Source organism: Dipodomys spectabilis, unplaced genomic scaffold (genome assembly GCF_019054845.1).
Source record: "Dipodomys spectabilis isolate Male_0828 unplaced genomic scaffold, ASM1905484v1 ptg000004l, whole genome shotgun sequence".
In the NCBI taxonomy this organism is placed as follows: domain Eukaryota; kingdom Metazoa; phylum Chordata; class Mammalia; order Rodentia; family Heteromyidae; genus Dipodomys; species Dipodomys spectabilis.
The window spans coordinates 12,303,851-12,325,468 of NW_024870681.1; the positions used below are offsets into that span (position 1 = coordinate 12,303,851).

Below are 21,618 nucleotides of genomic sequence, written 5' to 3' on the forward strand. Positions count from 1 at the left end.
TACGTGGACTTTCTCTTAGCTTTTGCTCTCAAGATTGTTTTTGTTTTTGTTTTTTTTTGGTCGGCCGTGGGGCTTGAACTCAGGACCTAGGCACTGTCCCTCAGCTCTTCAGCTCAAGGCGAGCGCTCTACCACTTGAGCTACAGTGCCACTTCCGGTTTTCTGGTGGTTTATTGGAGATAGGAGTCTCACGGTCTCTCCTGCCCGGGCTGGCTTTGAACCACGATCCTCAGATCTCAGCCTCCTGAGTAGCTAGGATTACAGGCGTGAGCCACCAGCGCCCGGCTTCAAGATTGTTGCTTTACCAATTGAGTCATACCTCCATTTCCAGCTTTTTGCTGGTCAATTGGAAATAAGAGTATCATGGACTTTCTGGCTTGGGCAGGCTTTGAACCACAGTTCTTAGATTTCAGCCTCTTGAGTAGCTGAGGATTACAGGCATGACCCACGACCTTGTTCCTCTATTTTTAAAATCCTCTCCCAGTTTGGTATCTTGATTCTAGCTGGGCAACCTGTCCCCTCTCTCTACCCCCAGGAAGCATTCTTTAGAGGATGGGATCCTATAGAAAGTCTTTCCATGGCTCCCTAGTTCTGTGCATACAAAACCTGAGCTCCTCATGACAGGCCCACCGCAGACTTTCCCCAACCCCTGGCCTTCTCTCTGCCCTCAGTCACCAGCGAATGATGCAAACCACAGACATGGCTATGGTCTTTGTGGATTCTTTGAAACATCTCTCACCTTCCTGCTATTCTACCCCAACTACTGCCCCTCTCCCTCACTTTTTAAAGCAATTTCTGACATTTCTACCACCACCACCACCTCCAGGCTGGCACTTATTACACAATCCCTGCACCCCTCCTCTCTGACAGAATTATGATCATGTGTTTAATGTCTCTTCCACATCTGTTATAAACCTCCACCAAGGCAAGGGCTGTGTCTTTCTAGGTCCAAGTGCCTAGCAAGGAAGTGTTATTCAATTAAGGGAGCACAAATGGCAGAGATCCAGCAACCTAGCGCTTTCTCCATCTTGAACTCCATTCTTTGATAGATCTCATAGGTTTCTGAGCCCTGAGTCCTGTTCCCTATCCTTCTCTCCTGTATCTTCCTGGGGAAGTTCATGGGGGAACGAGAACCACTGAAGAAAGATCAAAAAAGGATCTAGGCACAGATAGGAAGGAAGGGCACCTGTTAGGACCTGCTTCTGCAAAAGCTGGCATGACTATTGGCGCTTGATCTCTTATCCTTTTACCAATCAGAAGTGTTGCATTTGTCTGGTACTGAGGCAGCAGTCGGCCTGAGGGCTGCACTACCAGATAAATGTCCACTGGGTGGTGCCAGACCTCCACTACCCTTGCCCATCTATCCAGGTCTCCCAGGGATGGGAGGAGGGGCCGGGACTCCTAGGAGCTGCTGGGCACCCAAGTCATTGATCCTACCCATGACACATTGTGGTAGGGGTATTCCTGGTCCACGATAATTAAGTCCCCCTCCTAGTGAAATATTCTTGAGAAGCCTGCTCAAGGGGCAGATAGCAGGTAGACTTTTAAACCAGATCTTTGGTCACTGTGGTCATTTCCTTCCCACTTCCCACTTGGTCTTTCCTTCGGTCATTCATGTTTTGATTATTAGTAGAAGTAATTATTATGAGCTATGATTGACACCCTGAGCTGGTGAGTAGATTATCCTGTATGTGGAAAAGTACTGCACATCCTTAGGCATCCTTTGTGGGCAATAGTATATGCAATTAGCAAGCCTTCCTAACTCCTGTTTAGGCCTTTATGGCTTCTTTGGATAAACAGCCCCAAGTTGGTTGGTTAAAAAGTAGTAGCTTTGCTTGGCAGTGCCAGTAGCTCATGTCTGTAATCCTAGTTACTCAGGAAGTTTGAGATCTGAGGATCACAGTTTGAAGCCAGCCTGGGCAGAAAGGTCCCCATAAGACTCTTATCTCCAATTAACCACTCAAACACCAGAAGTGCCACTGTGGCTCAAATGGCAGAGCACTAGCCATTAGCACAAAGAGGCTCAGGGACAGTGAGCAGACCCTGAGTTCAAGCCCTACAACCATTAGGAAAGGGGGAAAAAAAGGAGCAGCTTCTCTAGCCAGTGGAATCAGCCTAAAAGAATAACATTCTGAGCCATGGCTGGTAGATTATGCCTACAATCTTAGCTATCCAGAAAGCTGAGAGGAGAAGACTGAGGTTCAAAGTTAACCTGGGCATAAAAGCCTTCTCTAACTCCATCTCTAAAACAACCTGCAAAAAGCCAGGTTGGAAGAATGGCTGTCATGGTAGCATAACAGCCAAACAAGCAATCTGAGCAAATGTAAGGCCTTGAGTTCCAACCGAGACAGACTCAGTACCAGACAAAATAAAATTTAAAAATTTTACCTTACAGTTCTGGGAATCAATAAGCATGTATATATTCACCTCCTGATATTGCTTTAAAAAGTTACTTTTATTAAAAGAAAAAATTCTTAAGAATATTATCCAAGTGAGCTACTGTGTAGGCAGCCAATGTCTCTCCAGAACTAGTCTCCAGAGCTGGCTTTCTCTAAATCCCCAGTACTAGTACACCCCTTCCAGCTTTTTTATTTTAATTAAAAAAATTCTGTCCGTCTTCTGTAAAAGCAAAATGCATTCATTTGAGAAAATCTGGAGGAAAAAATAAAGGAAATAAAAATTACTCATGGTCTTTGACCAAGGTTTTGCAACCTCGATGTGATTCATCTTTCCGGGCAGGGTGAGTCTCTGCTGCAGGGAGATGTCCTGTTTATTGCCAGACACTTAGCAACATTCCTGGTGTCTAGTCACTATGTTCCAGTTAAGCACTCCCTAGGTGTAAGGATCACAATATCTACAGACACCCCAAAAATGTCCTCTGATGGAGAACTGTAATTGCAAACATAGTACCTCCATGAATGATGCTGTGTACCAGTGGGTCACGCCTATAATCTTAGCTATTCAGAAGACTGAGATCTGAGGGTCATGATGTGAAGCCAGTCTGGGCTAGGAGATGTCTGTAAGACTCTTATCTCCAATTAATGACCAACAAGTTGGAAGTGGAGTTATGGCTCAAGTGGTAGACCACCAGCCTTAGAGCGAAAAAGCCAAGGCAAGACACTGGGCCTGGAGTTCAAGCCCCGCTACTAGTACCACCATACATACTCTGGCTTATTTTTCTCCCAGTCATTTTTCTTCACGCATAAGCAGAGTTCTCCTGTTTCCAAATAAGGCTATCTATAGTCTCTGTTTTTTTTTTCTTGCTCAATATTAAACTATGAGCATTTCACCAAATTATTAAATTTTCTCCTAAAGAATGACTTTCTTTGGGGGAGGAGGGGTTGGGGATTTGGCTCAATGGAAGAGCATTTGCCTAGCAAGTACAAGGCTCTGAGTTCAGTCTTCAGCTCTGAAGAAAAAAAAGCTTAAAAATGCATTTTTATGGCTGCATAATGCCACTGTCTGGATGGACATCATGGCCACGGTCCCATCCCCCGTTGTTGGACAACAATGTACAGTTATAAATGACGCTTGAATGAGCAGCCTTGAATACCATTCACCATCCCTGAACATGGTCCAAAAGCAGATGCTGAAAAAGACCTTCCCATGTCAAAGGCTCATGATACACTATTTGGCCAGTTAGTTACACCCGTCAACATTTTTAAAAAAGTGGTTCAGTAACGGCTCTGTTCAGGGTCATGCTTCGGCAGGGAAGGAAGAATGAATGGACAGCTTGCTTCCAACACTTTCTCACGATGCTCAGGGCAGCCGTGTGGTTTGTGGAGGTTGAATCCTAGCAGAAGAGGTTCAGGTCTTCATAAACATGTCTCCTCAAGTCAGATGACCAGTGAGCTGACATTCTAATAGATCAACAGAAGCTGTGCTTAAAGAGGTTCATTGGGACTCGGCAAAAATGGAGCATACTGAGTCAGGTCTGACTTAGGAAGGGTTACATGAGTAGGAGACTAGGAGATCAGACACATCTCTGTGTACTATTGACCGAGCCTAGATCCTCATTACTCAGGTTTGGTCCCTGGTAGTCTTGAAACAAACATCTCATGTGTTCTGCTCCTGGATTAGACTCTTTAATAAGAGGCCCAGCATACATTCTGTTAACACTCATATCTAAATTCTCTGCCAGACTTGACTGAACTGAACCTGAGTCCAACCAATACTCAGCCTCCTAAGAGAATAACCGAGTAAACATGTGCAAGTCAACACTCTTGCTTGTGTTGAAGTTGAATGTCACATTTTAATTGATGGTACTAACAGAACATAGGGGTCTTTGCTGACTGGGACACAAAAGCCACTACATAAACAGCTATTATTTTATCATCAGTGTTATCATTAATTATCATAGTTATTATCATTAGCATCATCACCCCCGGAGGCTGGCATTTTGATTTCAAAAAAAGGCTGTGGTGGAGTTTGGTGGTTTCATTAAGAAATTCTTCTTGGGGAATTGGCGCTATAGCTCAAGTGGTAGAGCGCTCACCTTGAGCTGAAGAGCTGAGGGACAGCGCCCAGGCCCAGAGTTCAAGTCCCATGACCGACCAAAAAAAAAGAAATTCTTCTTGGGTTGTGTATAGTGGTACATGCCTGGAATACCTGCTGTTTTTGAGATCTATGTAAGAGGATGGGTCTGGGTTAGCAATATATGAAACCTTATCTGAAAATTAACTAAAGCAAAAAGGGCTAGAGGTGCGGCCCAAGTAGCAGAGTGTCTGTTTAGCAAGGGCAAGTCTGAGTTCAAACCTCAGTACCACCAAGATGGGAAGTGTCTTTTTGATCATCTGTGAGCACAGTAAATGAGATGAATCTTCAGTTTCTTAGAAGGTGCTGAACATAATCGGAGAACCAGGAGGTATGGCATCATGGTGTGGGGTGAAATCTGACTTGCGCCATTGTGGAAACGTGTCTGATCATGTAACGGGTCTGTGCCTCTGTGGTCTTGTGCACAATCCAGGAGAGACCTTGATAGCCCGCCCTGCACCCTGGCACAAATGTCACCCAGGACGGAGAATGAGCCGGCACATCTTCCCAGATGTTCTGTCTGACAGCTATACCTATGCAGGCTAAGCACTGAGATAACCAAGTTTTAATCAAGGACCATTCTGGCCTGGGTGTCAGTGGCTTACATCTGTAATCCTAACTACTCAGGAGGCTAAGATCTGAGGATTGTGGTTTGAAGCAGGAAGGCCTGTGAGACTCTTATCACTAATTTGTCACCAAAAGCCTGAATGGAGCTGTGGCATAAGTGGTTTAGCTCTAGAGGCAGTATCTAAGCTCTGAGTTCCAGAAAATATGCTCAGGGACTGTATCCAGGCCCTGAGTTCAAGCTCCAGGACTGGCATTAAAAAACAGTACCATTCTGGGGAAAGCTTAGGGGAAAACCTACGGGTAGGCCAGAAGGGGAGAGAAAAGGACAGAGGCCTACCTCACTCCCACCCTGAGTGGTAGAAATCTGGATTCTCCTGTCAGCCCATCTCCTTTTCCAAACCAACCTGGATTTCCAGAAAAACCAACTTACTACAGTCCTTTGATGCTCACCCATTAGAACTCAGCCAATGGTTTTCTACTCAGGGGCAGAACTGGGTTGAAATCTCTGGCTTCCCGATGTACCCATTTTTAACAAGCCCTTCCTGGGCCTACACAACAGCTGCTCTACCCCTGCCTCCCCTAATGGGACCCCTTACCTGGGAATCACCGGTGGGTTTTCGGAGACTCATGTGGGCAGTCTCTGGAGGGTGCGCTGGGGTCCCTGATGCGTGGTATCCATTCACTGCGGGGACAGAGACATGGCTCAGATGCTGAGTGGGCCCAGAGAGGCCTCCTCGACTTCCGCCACCGGAGTCCCTTCTCCCACCTCCTCCCTGGCTATGGGGAGAGGTCTCATGTGTCTGCCATCATCTCTCTCTGAGGAACGATCAATAGCAGCCGTGGTATTTCTCTCTAATGTCTAGTATCAGGAGGAGTAAATTCTTGAAGGGTTAAGTTTTTTCCTCAGGAATGTTTAGCAGAAGCAGAAGCTGTTGGAGTCCAGTGGCCCTTGTAAACAAATCAGCTGTTCAAACTCAGAGCACTGTGATGTAGCTACCAGGCTGAGCATCCGTTTTCCAAAATACATGGGATCCAAATTGTTTCCGATTCTAAAGCTAGGAGCTGGTGGTTCATGTCTGCAATCCTAGGTCCTCACCAGGCTGAGATCTAAGTATTGTGGTTCCAAGCCAGCCTTGGGCAGACAAATCTATGAGACTCTTATCTCCAATTAAACCACCAAAAAGCTGGAGGTAGAGGTATAGCTCACATGGTAGAGCATAAATTCTGAGGAAAAAGAAAAAGCTATGTGAGAGCTCAAGGTCCTGAGTTCAAGCCACAGTCCTGGCTCATTAAAAAATGGTTTCCGATTTCAGAGACTTAGGATTATGAAATATTATGAAATATTAGCATAGACTTGGCACAGGTTATGTATCCTTAATCCAAAGATTCCACATCCAAAGCTTTCTGAATATCATGTGAGTGCTCAAAAGTTGATGCTCCTGATGTGGAGCAGTAAAGAGCACTGGGTTTACTAGTTACCATAAAACTTGGTTCTGTCAATTCACAACTGGTGATCATACACACAGATTCCTGAGTCCTAGTTTTCCTGAAAGTTAAAAAAAGAAAAAAAAAGGAGTCCAATCCCTAGGGAACATGTGCCATTTGGGGAACTCACGCCCCCAATAGGTGCAGATAAACTCGCTCTCCTACGGTCAGGGAAGACCCTCATTTGTAGCATTTCCGCCCCCCCCCCCCTGCAGAATAAACTCTCCCACTATGGTCTCTTCAAGCTTCAAGCCCCGCCCCCCCCCCCTCGGACTCTTCTCCTTCTTCTTTTCTTTCCTTTTCTTCTTCTTTTGTGCTACTAGGGTTTGAACTCAGGGCCTAGGCATTGCCACTTTAGCTTTTTCCCTCAAGGGTAGTACTTTTCCAACTTGAGCCACTCCTCCACTTCTGGCTTTTTTTTTTTGGTTGTGGGGCTTGAACTCTGGGCCTGTGCTCTGTCTCTCAGCTCAAGGCTCAAGGCATGCACTCTACCACATAAGCTCCAGTGCCACTTCCTATTTTCTGGTGGTTCATTGGAGAGACTCACAGACTTTTCTACCTGGGCTGGCCTCCTGAGTAGCTAGGATTTCAGGCATGAGCCACCTATCCCCGGCTCATTTCTGGCTTTTTGTTGGTTCATTTAAGATAGAAGTCCCATGGTCTTTCCTGCCTGGGCTCTAGCTAGGATTACAGGTGTGAGCCACCAGTGACCAGCTCTGAATGCTTCTGATATCATGACATTATCCCGGGGCGTACACCATCGCTGTTCCCTGGCTCTTGTCCAGTATAAGGTTCCACAAGGTTAGGGAGATGTTTCCCCTTAGCTTCTGTACCTGTCAAGTGGGGGGTAATTCTTCCCTACTTTTCACACTTTCTTTGTTACAGGGACGATCTGACCAGGTGACAATTGTAAAAGGGGCCTCTGTATTATAAGGTACTTCACTAGAAATGGGAAGGGGAGGCACAGGAGACTGCTGTTTTGTCCCTAAATGTAGTCCCCATGGACCTCAGGCTAGTGCACTGGAGGTTGGGAGAGCAGGCATGGAGGAATTCCAGAGCATGACCCCATGCACAGGACTAGAAGGAGACACACAAATTGATGTCTATGCCCCAATTCTTCTTGAGAAAGCTCTGCCCCATGGCAGGAAGCAAAGGAGGAAGTATCTAAGCAACAGCAACTACATACTAAGCATCTCTCATTCAAAAGTCTGAAATCCAAAATGCTCCAAAATCAAAAACTTTTTGAATGGCTTTGTGACGTCATTAGTGATTCCACTATATGATTCCACTATATATATGTAATGTCACACGTAACTAAAATGGATAAAATAGATATAATGGAAGTTTAAAGGCAATCATGCAAAACCTCAGTACTTTGTTTTTGGCCTAGAACTGGTTGATAGACAAGCATGAGGATGAACAAGATATGAATAATAATTCAATTAATTAACTTTTGTGCCAGTACTGGGGCTTAAACTCAGGACCTGGGCTTTTTGTGCTTAAGGTTAATGTTCAAAGCTAATGCCACAGCTCCATTTCTAGCTTTTTTTCTTTTTCCTCTTTCTGGTTAATGGGAGATAAGAGTCTCTTAGAATTTCCTGCCTTTGCTGGCTTTGAACAATGATCCTCAGATCTCAGCCTCCTAAGTAGCTAGAATTAGAGTTATGAGCTACCAGTGCCCAGTTGAATAATTCATTTTAAAGGGCTGACTGAGCTAGATGTGTTAAATATACACAAAGATGACATCTTTAGCCAAGAAACCAGGAACCATTAAAAACTGGCCAAATTTCAGCTACATATAAAGTTTCAATAAATGGGAAAGTCATAAATAACTTCAGTCCTATTATTTAACCCGAAACAGATAAAAGTAGAGATTAATGATGAAAGAATAAACATATATACAAGGGTCCCAATCTCCAGGTCCCAAATACTTGGAAAGTTAAGAAATAATGTAGGGTTAAAGGAGGATCTAAGACTATTTTTGGACAGTATCTAGAAAACAATAAGAGGAAATACTAACCAGTATAAACAGGTTAAAACCTGATTATACTGAGAGCAGAATCTATAGTCTTAATTATCCTTTTACTAAACACAGAAGAACAGGAATAAATGGATTCAACTAAGATTTTAGCAAAAGGTCTTAGAAACAAACCAAATAAAAACAGAAGAAAGCAATATCAACAGAAATTAATTAATTAATTAATTAAGCAATTAATGGTGAATGGGGGGGCAGGGATAGGAACCACAATAGGAAAAAGAGATGAGCCAGCCTAATTTAAGAGAGACCACAAATGGTCAGAATTAAGAATCAAGGAAAAAATACATTGGCGCAATAAATACAGCAGGGTTATTTCATTAAATTCACTAATGTTTTGCTCCAAATTCTGTACTATTGAAAGCCAAACCTTCAAAGACAATCAAATCATGAAAAATTGGTTTCAAGGAGCACAAGAATTGCCCATCAAAGAGTAAAATCTGAAAAGTTACCTCCCCACCCAAGGGCTCTGGCCCCAGATTGGCATGATGGGTAAATCTGTTCAAATTCTCAAGAAAGGAATACCCAGGCAGCAACTGTCCCCAAGCCCAGAAACAAATGGAAAGTCTCCTAGTCAATACACAGAGTCAACATGACCCTCAGCCTAAAAATCAAATAAAGACACCACAGAAAAGGAAAGAAAACACACCATTCAGTCTGATGATGAAAAATGAAGCCAGCCATGATTTTACCTGAACAGGTATGGTCTCTCTTTCTGGGGATGCTGAAAAGCAAGATTGCTCTGGAGGGCAAAAACTGTGTTCCTGGCCCTTACTTCCCCTTCTCAGGACCTCAGAGCGCACCCTCAGTAGGCCACTTTCTGCTTCTGCCCCAGCCCCACTAGGCTCACAGCCCAGTGTGCTAAGAGCAGCCAGGACCCATCTCATGCACGGGCATTCTGCCCCTAATCCAGTCCCTTGTTCTCTCTTCAGTTCTGGTCTGTCAGCTGTTGGCTAATTACTACTCATGTCAAAACAATTACTGGGAAAGAAAGACGAGTTTTCCATTCAACCATTTCTCCCTACACAGCAGCTCTCCTCTGACACTGTCTCAGGCTCCCGGGCACATTCAGAAACCCTAGCAGTGGAGATGGAGACCGAGATGGCCCATGAGATCCTGGCAGCCTGGCCCAGGAGCCTTTGCAACAGACATTTCCTGTGCTCTGGGTTCCTGCCTGGTTCACCACGCATCAGCTGCAAAGTAAACGAGTCCCAGAGTGGAGTTGCCTGGGGCTTCTAGGAAGCCGGGAAGTGAAGTTGCTTAAGGACCACTCATACATCCGATTCAAGTTGGGAATAGAAGAAAAAAGTCAAATGCTCAACTCAGTGGGGGAAGGGGTTAAGCTTTAAAAGAGAGAAACAAAATGTTATCTAGTAAGTTTAGTAAGTCCACGTAAACACAGGCACACACACGTTGCTGTATGCACAGTCAGATAGGGATTGGGAGATGTATAGGAAGAGGAGGGGACAGATATCTAGATATCTCTCTACAAAAGTAGAGAGAAGGAACAAAAAAGCTAGCTGAGACCAAGCACCAAAGACCTGCCATGTGGAATTCTTCCTTGCTAGAGTTCTGCCTCCCCTTTACAGCCCTGCCCCTGTCACAGAAAGCCCCATTCTCCGCACCCCACTTCCCAGATTCCTATTTCCTGGAGGATACAAACAATACAGGAAAACCAATCCTTGCCTGATTCTTTCTTTTTCAGGTTAAGAAACCTGAAACCTTTTCAGCCATGGTTCTTGAAATCTATCCTTTCTTTTACCAATCTACTAACCTATTCATCATCCTTCCTTGCTTATCTGTTCAATTACCCACTCACCCACCCTTTCTTCCATTTATCCATCTAAAATCACCTTTCCACCTGCCATTCAAAACCTGATTCCAGACATTCTTCCTACCATCCACACAGCCACACGCCATATACCCAAACACCCACTTATCTACCCATCTATCCATTCTTTTATTCATCCATCCATCCATCCATCCATCCATTCATCCATTCACTTCATGCGTCCTTCTTTTTCCATCCATTTACAGTTAGCCATCCATCTTCTCTTCCCTTCCCTTCTCTCCCTTCCTTCCTTCCTCCCTTCCTTCTCTTCTTTCCTTTTTCCCTCCCTTCCTATCTATCATATATTAAATGAGGTAGAATACATTATTTCCTCAGCTGTGTTATTGAGAACCTTAGTTAGGCAGTATTTATTAGAAATATTAAGCATTGAAGGAAAGGCCAGGGTTGTGTGATGCAGAGAGCTTGGGGGCCAATGCCCCTATCACTCACATTTGTATATTTACAGTAGGTTATGAAATCTGTCCACTGGTGAGCCAGAGCCTCCTAAGACTGCACTGCGCATCATTCCATGTGAGCACAGAGACAGACCCGTGTGGGGCCAGGAAAGCAAAGACTGCCAGAACCTACCTTGGGAAAGACAGCTGTGGCTGCAAAAACACAGGGCTTGAAGTCAAGGAAGCCAGAGCCAGTTCTGAGCTCAGCATGCTGATGGTACAGTGGGCACAGTGCAGAAGTTTCTATCTGGACTACTGGTTCCCACTGTCTGCCTTGGCTGTCTAAGACATTTTTCACCTATGGCTGTGAATGGCTGGAAACAGAGGCTCTTTTTCCAGGGGTGCCAAATGTTAAACAAGTTTCTGTAAAGTCTCTGGAGCCTCGGCCCCCAGGAGTGTGGGTTCCTAAAGGAATGCTTGGAATTCTAGCTCTTAGAAGGCAGAAGCAGTAGGATCTCAACTTTGAGTTCAGCCTGGGCTACTTGGCAAGACTGTCTCAAACAAACAAAGACAAACAAACAAAAGGAACACCAAGCCAAAAAGGACCATTCAAGCCTCCTTCTAGTAATGGGTGCCAGGGCATCTCCTGACGTCAACAAGGAAGGTCTGTTTTAGGGGTGTGGGAGCCACTCTGGGCCTGGTGAGTAGTTCAGTATGTAAGGAGGGGCAGTCCCCCTTGTGGTCCTGGATGGGAGTGGTGAGCCATCCAGGGCTTTAAGGATCTGGGAAGAAGAGGTGGACAAGGTGAAGCTATGAGTTTACAGCCTCTTCCCCATGAGCCTCCGTGTAGGGGAGACACAGCTCTCTGCTCCAGCACTCCTGGTTGGTTCCTCATCCTCCTACAGACAGGCAGGACCTCCCTGATTTTGGTTGTCTCTCCCCTTTAATTTGGGTTCCCAAAAGCCTAAGGATGATGCCTGGCTGGCTCAATCCTTAAGGTGGAACACAGCCAGATCCAAAGCCAAGTTTCCCAAAACACCCTTCCTAAACTCCTACGAGGGAACCTCCAGCAGATAACAGGTTTTCTCTATCCTGAGGGAAAATGCAAATACAAGTTCAATGCCAATTCTTAGCCTAGAGGATTAGAAAACCCCTCCCTGCATCTGCTCTGTAGGATAGAGTAGCCAATAGCCACAAGTGGCTAAGTACACAGAAACAAATCAGATTTAAATAAAACTTAAATGTGATATCACTTCCAGGATTGGATCATCGATTTAACAAAAAGACATTAATGGGAAAATATGAGATGAGAATAAAAACACTGTATTAGTAGGATAATGTTAATTTTGACAAATCAATAGAATGTCAACAGGAGAAATTGATGGGGGGTACTGAAGGTGCAGGTGGCTCACACCTGTAATCTTAGCTAAGCTACTCAGAAGGCTGATACCTGAGTATCATGATTCAAAGCTGGCCCAGACAGGAAAGTCAGCAAGAATCCTACTGCCAATTAGCCACCCAAAAGCTGGAAGTGGAGTTGTGGCTCAGTAATAGGGCACTGCTTAGGCCCTGAGTTCAAGTCCCAGGACCAGCATATGTGTGTATGTGTGTGTCTGTGCATATGTGCATGTGTGTGTGTGTGTGCATACACGCAAGCACAAGCATGCACATGCACATACACACACATACTGGCTCTTTACATGGGCTCATGAATTACATAAAGGCAGGATAAAAGTTCAACATCCCATCTTCCATTTTGTATCTGTGCCCTTTGCTCTGCTGAGCCCTTCGCTCCTGTCATCACTTCACAAGCACGTTGGAAGCTAGAAAAGATTCACTACCTTCTAGGCATCAATGACTTGTTTATCCTGACCTGGCTGTCATAACCACTGCCCCAGAACCAGGCTGCTCCTAACCAGTCTTGGGACTGTTTTTTCATACCTTTTGCCTCTTGCCTCTAGTTCCTTGTCCTTTTAAACCTATAGTTCATGTCCATACCCTAAAGACAGACAGGATGGAATGAAGCGTTGTCTCTCTCTGGCTGTCAATGCCATGTAATGAACCTGCTCTGCCCTTCCCTCATCTTTTCTCTCTTGGCATCATATAGTAGCACCTGTTTCCCCTCCCTGGCCCCCACCCATTCCCTGCAGTACTTGCCTCTGGCTTACCTGGCTTGGCAGGCTCTGCCTGCACTAACTCCAGTCTTTTAACTCCTGTCATTCTCCAGCTTGTCCCAACCTCATCCTCCAGACCTACAGGTCCACTTTCTGTTTACATCTTCTAATGTTATTCCTGCCTCAGGGCCTTTGCGGTAACAGATCCCTGGCTAGAACTCATTCCTATTCCCCCATCCATCTTGGAATTGTCCTTAAAAGAACCTAGATGTCATTTCTTCTACGAGGCCTTCCCTGATCTTAGTTACCCTCTGTCACCCAGCCCCACTTTCCTTCCTATGCAAGGATGTGACCCATTTCTTGTGTTCTCCTCTGTTCAGCTCCCCAGAAATGGTACCTGTCTATCTGTGGCTATGTCCCCATTATGGAGAAACACTGCTGACATATTTAGGAATAAAAGGGGCTGCCACTCCATTTCTGTGGCTTTCTCAGAAACAGGAACACAATAGTTCAGGCTAAGATCCAGGTGCTCAAGGGGTCCCCAGGACAGCAGTCCACAAACTCTTGAAGCCCGAGGACAGGAGCCAAGTTTTAAAGCAACCTGGTATTCCTGCCACATCGATTTCTCTTTCCATAATAAAATTCCACCTTCTGAAAACTGTTTGTAGAGCTAGATGGGGGAAGAGGGGACTGAGTGCTCCTCCAGAGAGTGTGGTTACTACTTTATCCTTTAGTTTTGATATTTAGCTTCAATGAGAAAGAACAAAGCATCTGGCCAGAAAAGACAGTTGAGCTTTGCCCCCTTTATCTGGCTGGCTGGTCTGGAATGAACCGGAAAGCAGGGTCCCGCCTCGTATCATTCATGCTGGCAACTCTATTGTTAAAACAGCCTCAGGAGCAGTCGCAGCAGAAGGAAAGGCTGTGTGCTTGGAACTATCTCTGGTCATCTAGCATGTAGCTAGGAAGGCTGAAGGGGAACATTTCCGGGGACTTGGTCTGAGGCTGCACCATCTCCTCAGGAAATGGGACTTATTTTCCTCTTGCATAGGGAAGTCCTTTATAAAAAATATTTTATTCAAGTAAAAAGAAACATATGTCATACATTTTTTAAAAAAAGTTAAAACATGGAAGAACTTTCATTAAGACCCCCTCCCCCCACTACCACCAGTGTTACCTCATTTGATTCCTCCTAAGGAACTGTGTCACTGTCATTTCCAGTTCCCAGCAACTTTCCCATCCCTCACAACGCACTGGTATGAGTTGCTTTTTGACAATGAGCACCACGTGGTGAGTCTCTTACCAACTTTTGTTCTGCGGTTATCTGTGCAGATCTTCAGACTACTTTTTGTTCCGAGAACTTTATAAGAATACTTTCCTTCCTCTCCAGAGGCTGAGGATGGTGGCTTCCCTCTCTTGCTGGTGTTTCTACCCTTGTCCTGCTAGACTTTCTGCTGAGTTCTCTCTCTCTCTGGATGTATGTACACACACACACACACACACACACACACACACACACACACACACACATACAGATAAATTTTGACAGCAGCACTGGGAATTGAATACTTGAATAATAATGAATTCAGGGCCTCATGCTTACAAGACTAGAGCTCTGTCGCTTGAATCATGCCTTGTTTTTTTTTTTAATTGTGAAAATACTGTACAGAGGGGTTACAATTACATGGGCAAGATAATGAGTACATTTCTTATCAAGCATTGTAGCCTCCTCCTTTGTTTCCCCTTCCCAGCCTCCCTCGCCTCATGCCTTGTTTTTTAAGATAAGGTTTTGCATTCATCTTCGATGACGATCCTCCTACTTCTGCCTGCTGAGTAGAGTGGCTGGAATTATAGGTGGGATAACCACACTCACTCTTAACTTGTTCACAGTTAAATTCCCAGCTACCCTTCAGCACCAAGTTCACTTTCTAAAGGGGAGACCCATCAAGTGTGCTTGTGACATTTGTGACACTCAGCAACACAACCAGGCTCTGTGTGGGCCCCCAAGTGTCCATTAAGTAAGAAAAACGCAACTACTACCCTCAAGGAACTCCCTGTAGAGTAAGGAAGATCAGTAATCACAGGGAGAAGAACCTTGAATGAAGTCAAGCAGCATGCTCCATGGCTCTACAGCAAGCAAGTGAGGGTTTTAAGCAGATATCAGGGAAGACTCCCCAGGGAAGGTGACATTTCAAAAGACCTACACCATGATATATTCACAGCAGATCTCCCAAAGGGTAAGTCCCACAGCCTTCTTCCTGGCACATCAGCACTAGCTGTCTTCTAAGGAATCGCAGACAAACCTCAAATAAGGTCTACTTCAAAGGCCTCATGTGCTGACCTCTGCAGACAAAGAACTCACAGCCTCCACAAGAATTCTAGAACATTCTGTTTGCCCTGTAAAACTCCATATCCTTTTAGCTTCTAATCCTCAGTGTAGGGATGGAGCCATTCCATCCCTACATCGGGCAGGACCTGGGCTATGGGATCTCATTCTGACATCACGTGAGCTGCAGCCACATCGCCGGGTGTCACCAAGCTGCCAGGCAGACAGCTTCAGGGTCCTCATCCAGCCCGAGCCCTCCTGCTCTGGCTGATGGGACCCCCAAGCTGGCTTTCAGGCCTTTCCCATGATAGAGGCATAGAACTCAAAGTTGCTATCCAAAGTTGATGAGTGCACGGTACCTGTTGGAGGCAGAGAGCTCCTGTGAGGGCCAGGGCTGGCTGAAATCCCAGGAGAAGTGCTGGGGCGTTCCCAGGTGGTCTCTGGTCAAAGAAAAAGAAAAACCACAGTGAGAATTCCACAGGGTGAAACCCCGAGTGTCCCAGCAACCAATGGGACACGCAGCCACCTTCCTCCCTTACCTCGGCTGCACAGGACCCTGGCTTCCTGCCCACATCTAGCCCCCGACCAGTCTCCAAGATAGCCAGCTTCTCTTTGCAGGTGGGGGTAGAAGTCTTCTCCATGGGCTGAGTAAGGTGCCTTTCTGGCTGGGATCCTCTGAAACATCCCCAGAGCTGGTACCGACCCAACCTCACCCTCCCACTCCCTTGTCCGCTTCTGTCCCTGGGACTTCAAAGTCTAGTCCCAGGATCCCAGCCATCGACTGGCATTTATTCCCACATGCCCATCGCTACCTGAAGGTTCTAAAGTACACAAGAAGGAGGCTTGGTCTAAGAGCTGTCAAAAAAAGAAAGAGGCTCTTCTCCCTTGGGGTTGTGAGATGCAGAAACCTTCCTCGATTTTCCCAGTGTTCAACCTATGACTGCTTCCTCTGCCTGGCCCCCTCTCCCTCCTCCAAACTCAGCTAAACATCCCATAAGAGATAAATCCAGTACCATACTTCTGTTCTTGTCCCCCAGCTTGACTTTCCCCACTTCAATGCCATGAATTATCTGGTAATAAAATAAATTATCTAGTAATTAAAAACAATACTTTTGTTTTTGCACTTGGGAGGCTGAGGCAGGAGGATTGTGAGTTTGAGACCAGCCTGAGGCAGGTGGTGAGATCCCTATGTCACTGACAAAACAAAACAAAAGTTATCCCATCCCGGTGCAGGAAAAGAAAAAGAAGAAAATTGGAGTGACAGCAACACTGCTGTGGGCAGAACATCATCATCCATGGGGCTTCCGTCCCTGTACTAGCTAGCCTGGGTCACCTCTAGACCCCAGAAGGTAGAATCCCAGTAAGTGCTATATGCCCTACCCCACCTTCCAGCTGGCCCAAAAGGCTCAGTCCAGTTGATCTCTGAAGCTTGGCTAGGACACAAAATCAAACCTGAAGCAGGGATGGAACCGAGCCAGGCCAGGCCAGGCTAGGCCAAGATCTATGGCTCTGGCTAGGTGACCTCACCAGCAGCAGGACCCATCCCACTGATGACCATACCACCCACAGAAAGAAGGCCATTTCCAGGCCTTTTCCCATGGAAGATTCTCTGATCTACTTACAATGTACTAGGCTCTTGGATCAAGCCAGGATGAGACTTGAAGGGGTAGCTTGGAGCCTGAGTTGCCCTGAACTAAGGCCCTTTTGTATTTTCTAAGCTTCCATCCCTGGGGCCCAAGGTCATCTGGAGTGATGGCCACCCGGACTCCATGTGGGCTGAGCTCAGGGTAGAAGGACACAGATGGCCTTGGGTCACCCCCCCCCCCCCACCCCAAACCCAGCTGACCCACAGCATTCTTTCTTAATGGTGATAACTTCCTCCAGTCCTTGTCCACTGAAACCAGGGCAACCAGATGTGCACAAATGATGGGGCCTGGATGCAGTGAGTTTGCTATCCTCACTACCAAAGCCAAGGGTCAGGATGGAAACAGAAGCCAGGCCAGGATGGGAGGATTCTGGAGCAAGCCAGGCCTCTGTCTGTGGTTTACAATGACTGTCCCTAGAGCAAAACCTGTGAAGAGAGAGGGCAATGGAGAAGCTGAAAGCTATGTAAATCTGAGTTTCAAAGCACAGAAATCTGTCTTTAAAATAATGATGATTGCCAAGGGCTGGTGGCTCAGGCCTATAATCCTTAGTTACTCAGAAGGCTGAGATCTGAGGATTGTGGTTTCAAAGCTAGCCCAGGCAAGAAAGTCTGTGAGATTCTTACCTCCAGTTAACCATCAAAAAAAAAAAAAAAAAAAGCTGGGACCGAAGGTATGGTTCACATGGTAGAGTTCCAGCCTGAAGCAAAAAAAGCTCAGCACCCAGGCCCTGAGTTCAATCTCCAGGACCAACACACACACACACACACACACACACACACACACACACACACACACACACACACACACACACACACACACAAATAGAACAAAAACTAAGAAATAAATATGTGTTATCTTTTCCACTGTAAGATAAGAAACTGAGGCCACTGTGAGAAATGGCATTTCTGAGTCTTTGTGTGACAATAGAAGCTACCACTTGTGGATTAGACATGTCCTACCAGGCTCTATGTGGGGGTGCTTGAACTATAGAAAAAAAAAGAAACAAAAAGAAAAGTGCTGTTTAAAATCTCTACCTGAGAACTATCCTCAGAGGTAATGTTATTATTCATTCAACGAATTTGAAGGCCCACTGTGTATCTTGGGCTGTTCTGGACATGAAGGTAGGGTACTGCAGAGAAGATAATAGTTAAATATTCCCTCCTTTCCCTCAGCTTCAATTCTAGTGGACATTATGCCTTTCTACTTTTTTTTTTTTATTTTGGACAGTTATGGGGCTTGAACTCAGAGCCTATACACTATCCTTGAGCTTTTTCGCTCAAAGCTAGCACTCTATCACTTTGAACCACAGCACCACTTCCACCATTCTACTTTTAAATAAATGTTGAAAAGTTCTAGATTCTCTTCTCATTTTAGAATGTGCATTGGGGGTGGGGAGGAGTTAGACGAGGGAACACATAATAAAGATGGAAACTAGTCGACTCCAATGTTAGTACATGCCAAAGAGAATAAAGCAGGGAAGGGAGATAAAGAATATATTATAAAGAAGCTGACATTTTAATAGGACTCACTGAGAAAAGAGCATTTGAGTAAAGGCCTGAAAGCTATTTTTTATCCATCTATTGCGACATCTCAGACGACCCCAAACTAAGCAGTGGAAAACATCAAATGCTTATTATCCCATGTGGTTTCAAAAAGTCAGGACTGCAAAGGAGATGCTTAGGCTAGGATACTTCCCAAACCCCACATGGAAGCAGCTTCCTCCACTTGTGTTTCTCATGTTGTGGTCACAGAGCTGATTTCCTTAATTGTTTTGTGACTCCCAGGAGAAATAGTGCTGCAAAAGACACTCCTACTTAGGAAGTTTCATACTGACCACCATCCTATACCAGCTTCTGCCACGATCTGTGATTCTACCTTTTACTTCCCCTGTGCAGCAGAGTGGGAAACAACAATGCTTCTCTCCAACATCTGCCCACACATTGCTGGAAAGGAGCCAGCCCAGAACTGTAGGATCAGCCATGTCCCTTCACCAAGGGAATGGCTACTGAGCCACTGCTGACCCAGATTGTCCATCCCAGACAGCCTAGAGTTCCCCACAAGTCCATGTCCTGAGCTTTAACCAGCACAGACTCTGAGCCCTGAGGATCCAAGGTCTTAGGTGGGAAGCTGTGACAGGAGTGGATCCTGGGGAGGGGAGAAGATGGGAAGGGAGAGGAAGGAAAGGGAAGCAGGGGCTGACATCACTCTACTTCCCAGGAGTCACCAGGCAGCCACACCCAACCAGGCACTGACCCTTGACCAATGAGCCTGTCTGGGCACTAAAGGAGAGGTAAGTTCCGGGGAGAAGGGACCCAATAGTCTTGGGAAAGGAAAGGAATGTAACAAGGATCTGGCTCTGCTGTTGTGTCAAGGATATCCTTCATCAGCTGTGAGGTAGCGCTGGCATCTCATAAACACCAGTTCGGCTCCAAAGCACATCCCTCATCTCCAAATGACCATGCCACTAAACTTCAGTTTTCTTATGATGCTCTATGAGTGACTACGCCATATTCCAGGTCTGTGGTGCCATGGAGAGGAGCTTAGGGGGCAAAGACATCTTTTAGCACTTTTTCTTTGGTCAGCCATGAGGCTTGAACTCAGGGCCTGGGCTCTGTCCATGAGTTCTTCTGCTCAAAGCTAGTACTCCTCCAGTCTGAGCCTCAGCTCCACTTCTGGTTTTCTGGTGGTTAACTGGAGACAAGAGTCTCGGGGACTTTCCTGCGTGGACTGGCTTTGAACCACAATCCTCAGATCTCAGTCTTCTGAGTAGCTAGGATTAGAGGCATGAGCCACCAGTGTCTGGCCCCTTTTCCTACTTTCTAATGCAGCGGGAGTCTCACAGATCCTGAAGAGTAATGTGTGATAAAATCCTCTTTATCCCTTCCATCCTCTCCTCTGCTTCCCAATCCCCTCACCTGTCCCTGCCTCTGATGGTGCTGGGAGCAAAGGGGAATTAGAAAGTTTTCCATAGTAAAGCTGAGCTGTTGTGTGTATGTTGGGGGGGGGGTGGTTCCCTAGTGCTCCAGGAAACCTCACTGTCAGTGGGTCCCCAAATCCTCCACAGCTTACAAGATCCTTAAAATAACCCTGTGATCCACAGGGAGCCTTTGACTGGCAGAGCAGGCCAGAAAGGCAGGGCCTGGGATGGCCCTGTGGTATTTTGTGGCATTCCTCCACAAAACTCTGGGAATCCCTAAGCATTTAGAGAGAACTCACCTGACCCACTTGGGGACTGAGAGCTAAGGAAGGTTGTCTGCAATATAGGAAAAAAGTGTTCCATCACTAAGCGGACAGGTGTGTGTGTATGTGTGTGTGTGTGTGTGTGTGTGTGTGTGTGTGTGTGTGTGTGTGTGTGTGTGTGTGTGTGTGTGTGCAGCAGCAGCAGCCGACTAGATCAGCTGTTAGTCACTAGCAAACTTAATTCTAGCAATTGTTTTGCGATGTCGCTCATTCCCCAGACATGTCCCATGCACGAGAGGGAAGCTTTTGGATGCTATGCCTCAGCTTATAGACTTTATGTACAATGTGACTGAGAAAAACCACAGGCAGGTGCCAGAAAGCAAAGCCTTTCCAATCCAAAGCACAGGATGCTCAGAATCTAAACCCTAAACACTATTTCACTTCCTCCCCAGAGTGTCTGGGGCCATTTGCAGGAAGTACAGGTTTTCCCACCTCGAACCTGGAGATCTGGGTTTAGTAGAGGTTTTGCTTGGAACCCGGCAGTCACCAATCTTTTTAAGCAATGTCAGTGATGAGCCAGATGTGGGAACATTTACATGCTCCATCATGAATCATCATGAACTCATCACCGATCAAGAGAGCCTTGACAACCCCAGGGGTGTAGTCAGACTTAGGATGAGGCGAGGTACATGGTGGTGATGGAGGGTAATTTAAAGAACGCTCAACACTCTCAACATGCTGACAGTCTCCATCCCAATCATCTAGGAGCCACAGCTTCACTTCATCTGTCTCCTCCAAAAGCTACTGCTGACAGAAGGCTTTGCCATCTACTTGGGTTCCCTGCCATGCTATGCAAGCCATACTATATTGCCACAAAGCCTTGGCATGCTCAAGTCCTTGGAGTCTCTACAGCAGGCAAGGATGAGGAGAGAAGAGTCTGCAAACACTATGGAGAAGGAAAAGGATCCAGGGAGAAGGCTCTAGGGAGTGCTCAGAAGCTGAGATCTAGCTGGGCTGATCTCCCTGCCAGTCTTAAGGCCCTGGTGGTGAAATCCTGGGTAGAGAACAAGGCAAGTGAGTTTTTGGCAATCTCACTCCCAGGTATTTGAAGTGGAGGGAGCCATGGTGGGAAGGAAGTGAGAAGCAGTGGGGGATATTCTCACTGTGCCTGGGGACAGACAGTTGGAATGACCTTATAGTCTAGCTTGGGTGTTCCTTGTCACTGTCATTCAGACTTTGTGAGCACAGGAGGGACAGGAAGCAGATAGAATGTAGGATTTCTTCCTGCCTGGGCTATCCCTCCCTCTCACCAGATGGATTCTGAGGGCTGACACTGTCAAGGACCGCGTCTCTGTCTCCCTTCCCATTCACCAAGCAGAAGACTCATCCTAATGTAACTATCAGAACTCACTTTGGTAGTGGCTAATGGCTGAATTTTAAAAAAAATCATTTGCAGCCTGGTGGCTCCTGCCTGTAATCCAATCTAGATGCTAGAGGTTTGAAGCTAGAA

The 21,618-nt window shown here is 46.0% G+C and overlaps 1 protein-coding gene across 3 annotated transcripts in view; it reads right to left on the bottom strand.

Annotated features, from left to right (window-relative positions):
* The window catches only part of Gas7 (growth arrest specific 7), a 207,691-nt gene that overhangs the window by 36,700 nt on the left and 149,373 nt on the right, over positions 1–21,618 (bottom strand). For 2 of the 3 annotated variants that reach the window (XM_042693708.1, XM_042693716.1), the window contains exons 3-4: positions 15,642–15,722; positions 5,696–5,781 (exon numbers count right to left, since the gene is read on the bottom strand). In XM_042693708.1, coding sequence (XP_042549642.1) covers positions 5,696–5,781; positions 15,642–15,722 — 167 coding nt within the window. The remainder of the gene's footprint in view (positions 1–5,695; positions 5,782–15,641; positions 15,723–21,618) is intronic. The other variant, XM_042693725.1, reaches the window with a different exon arrangement.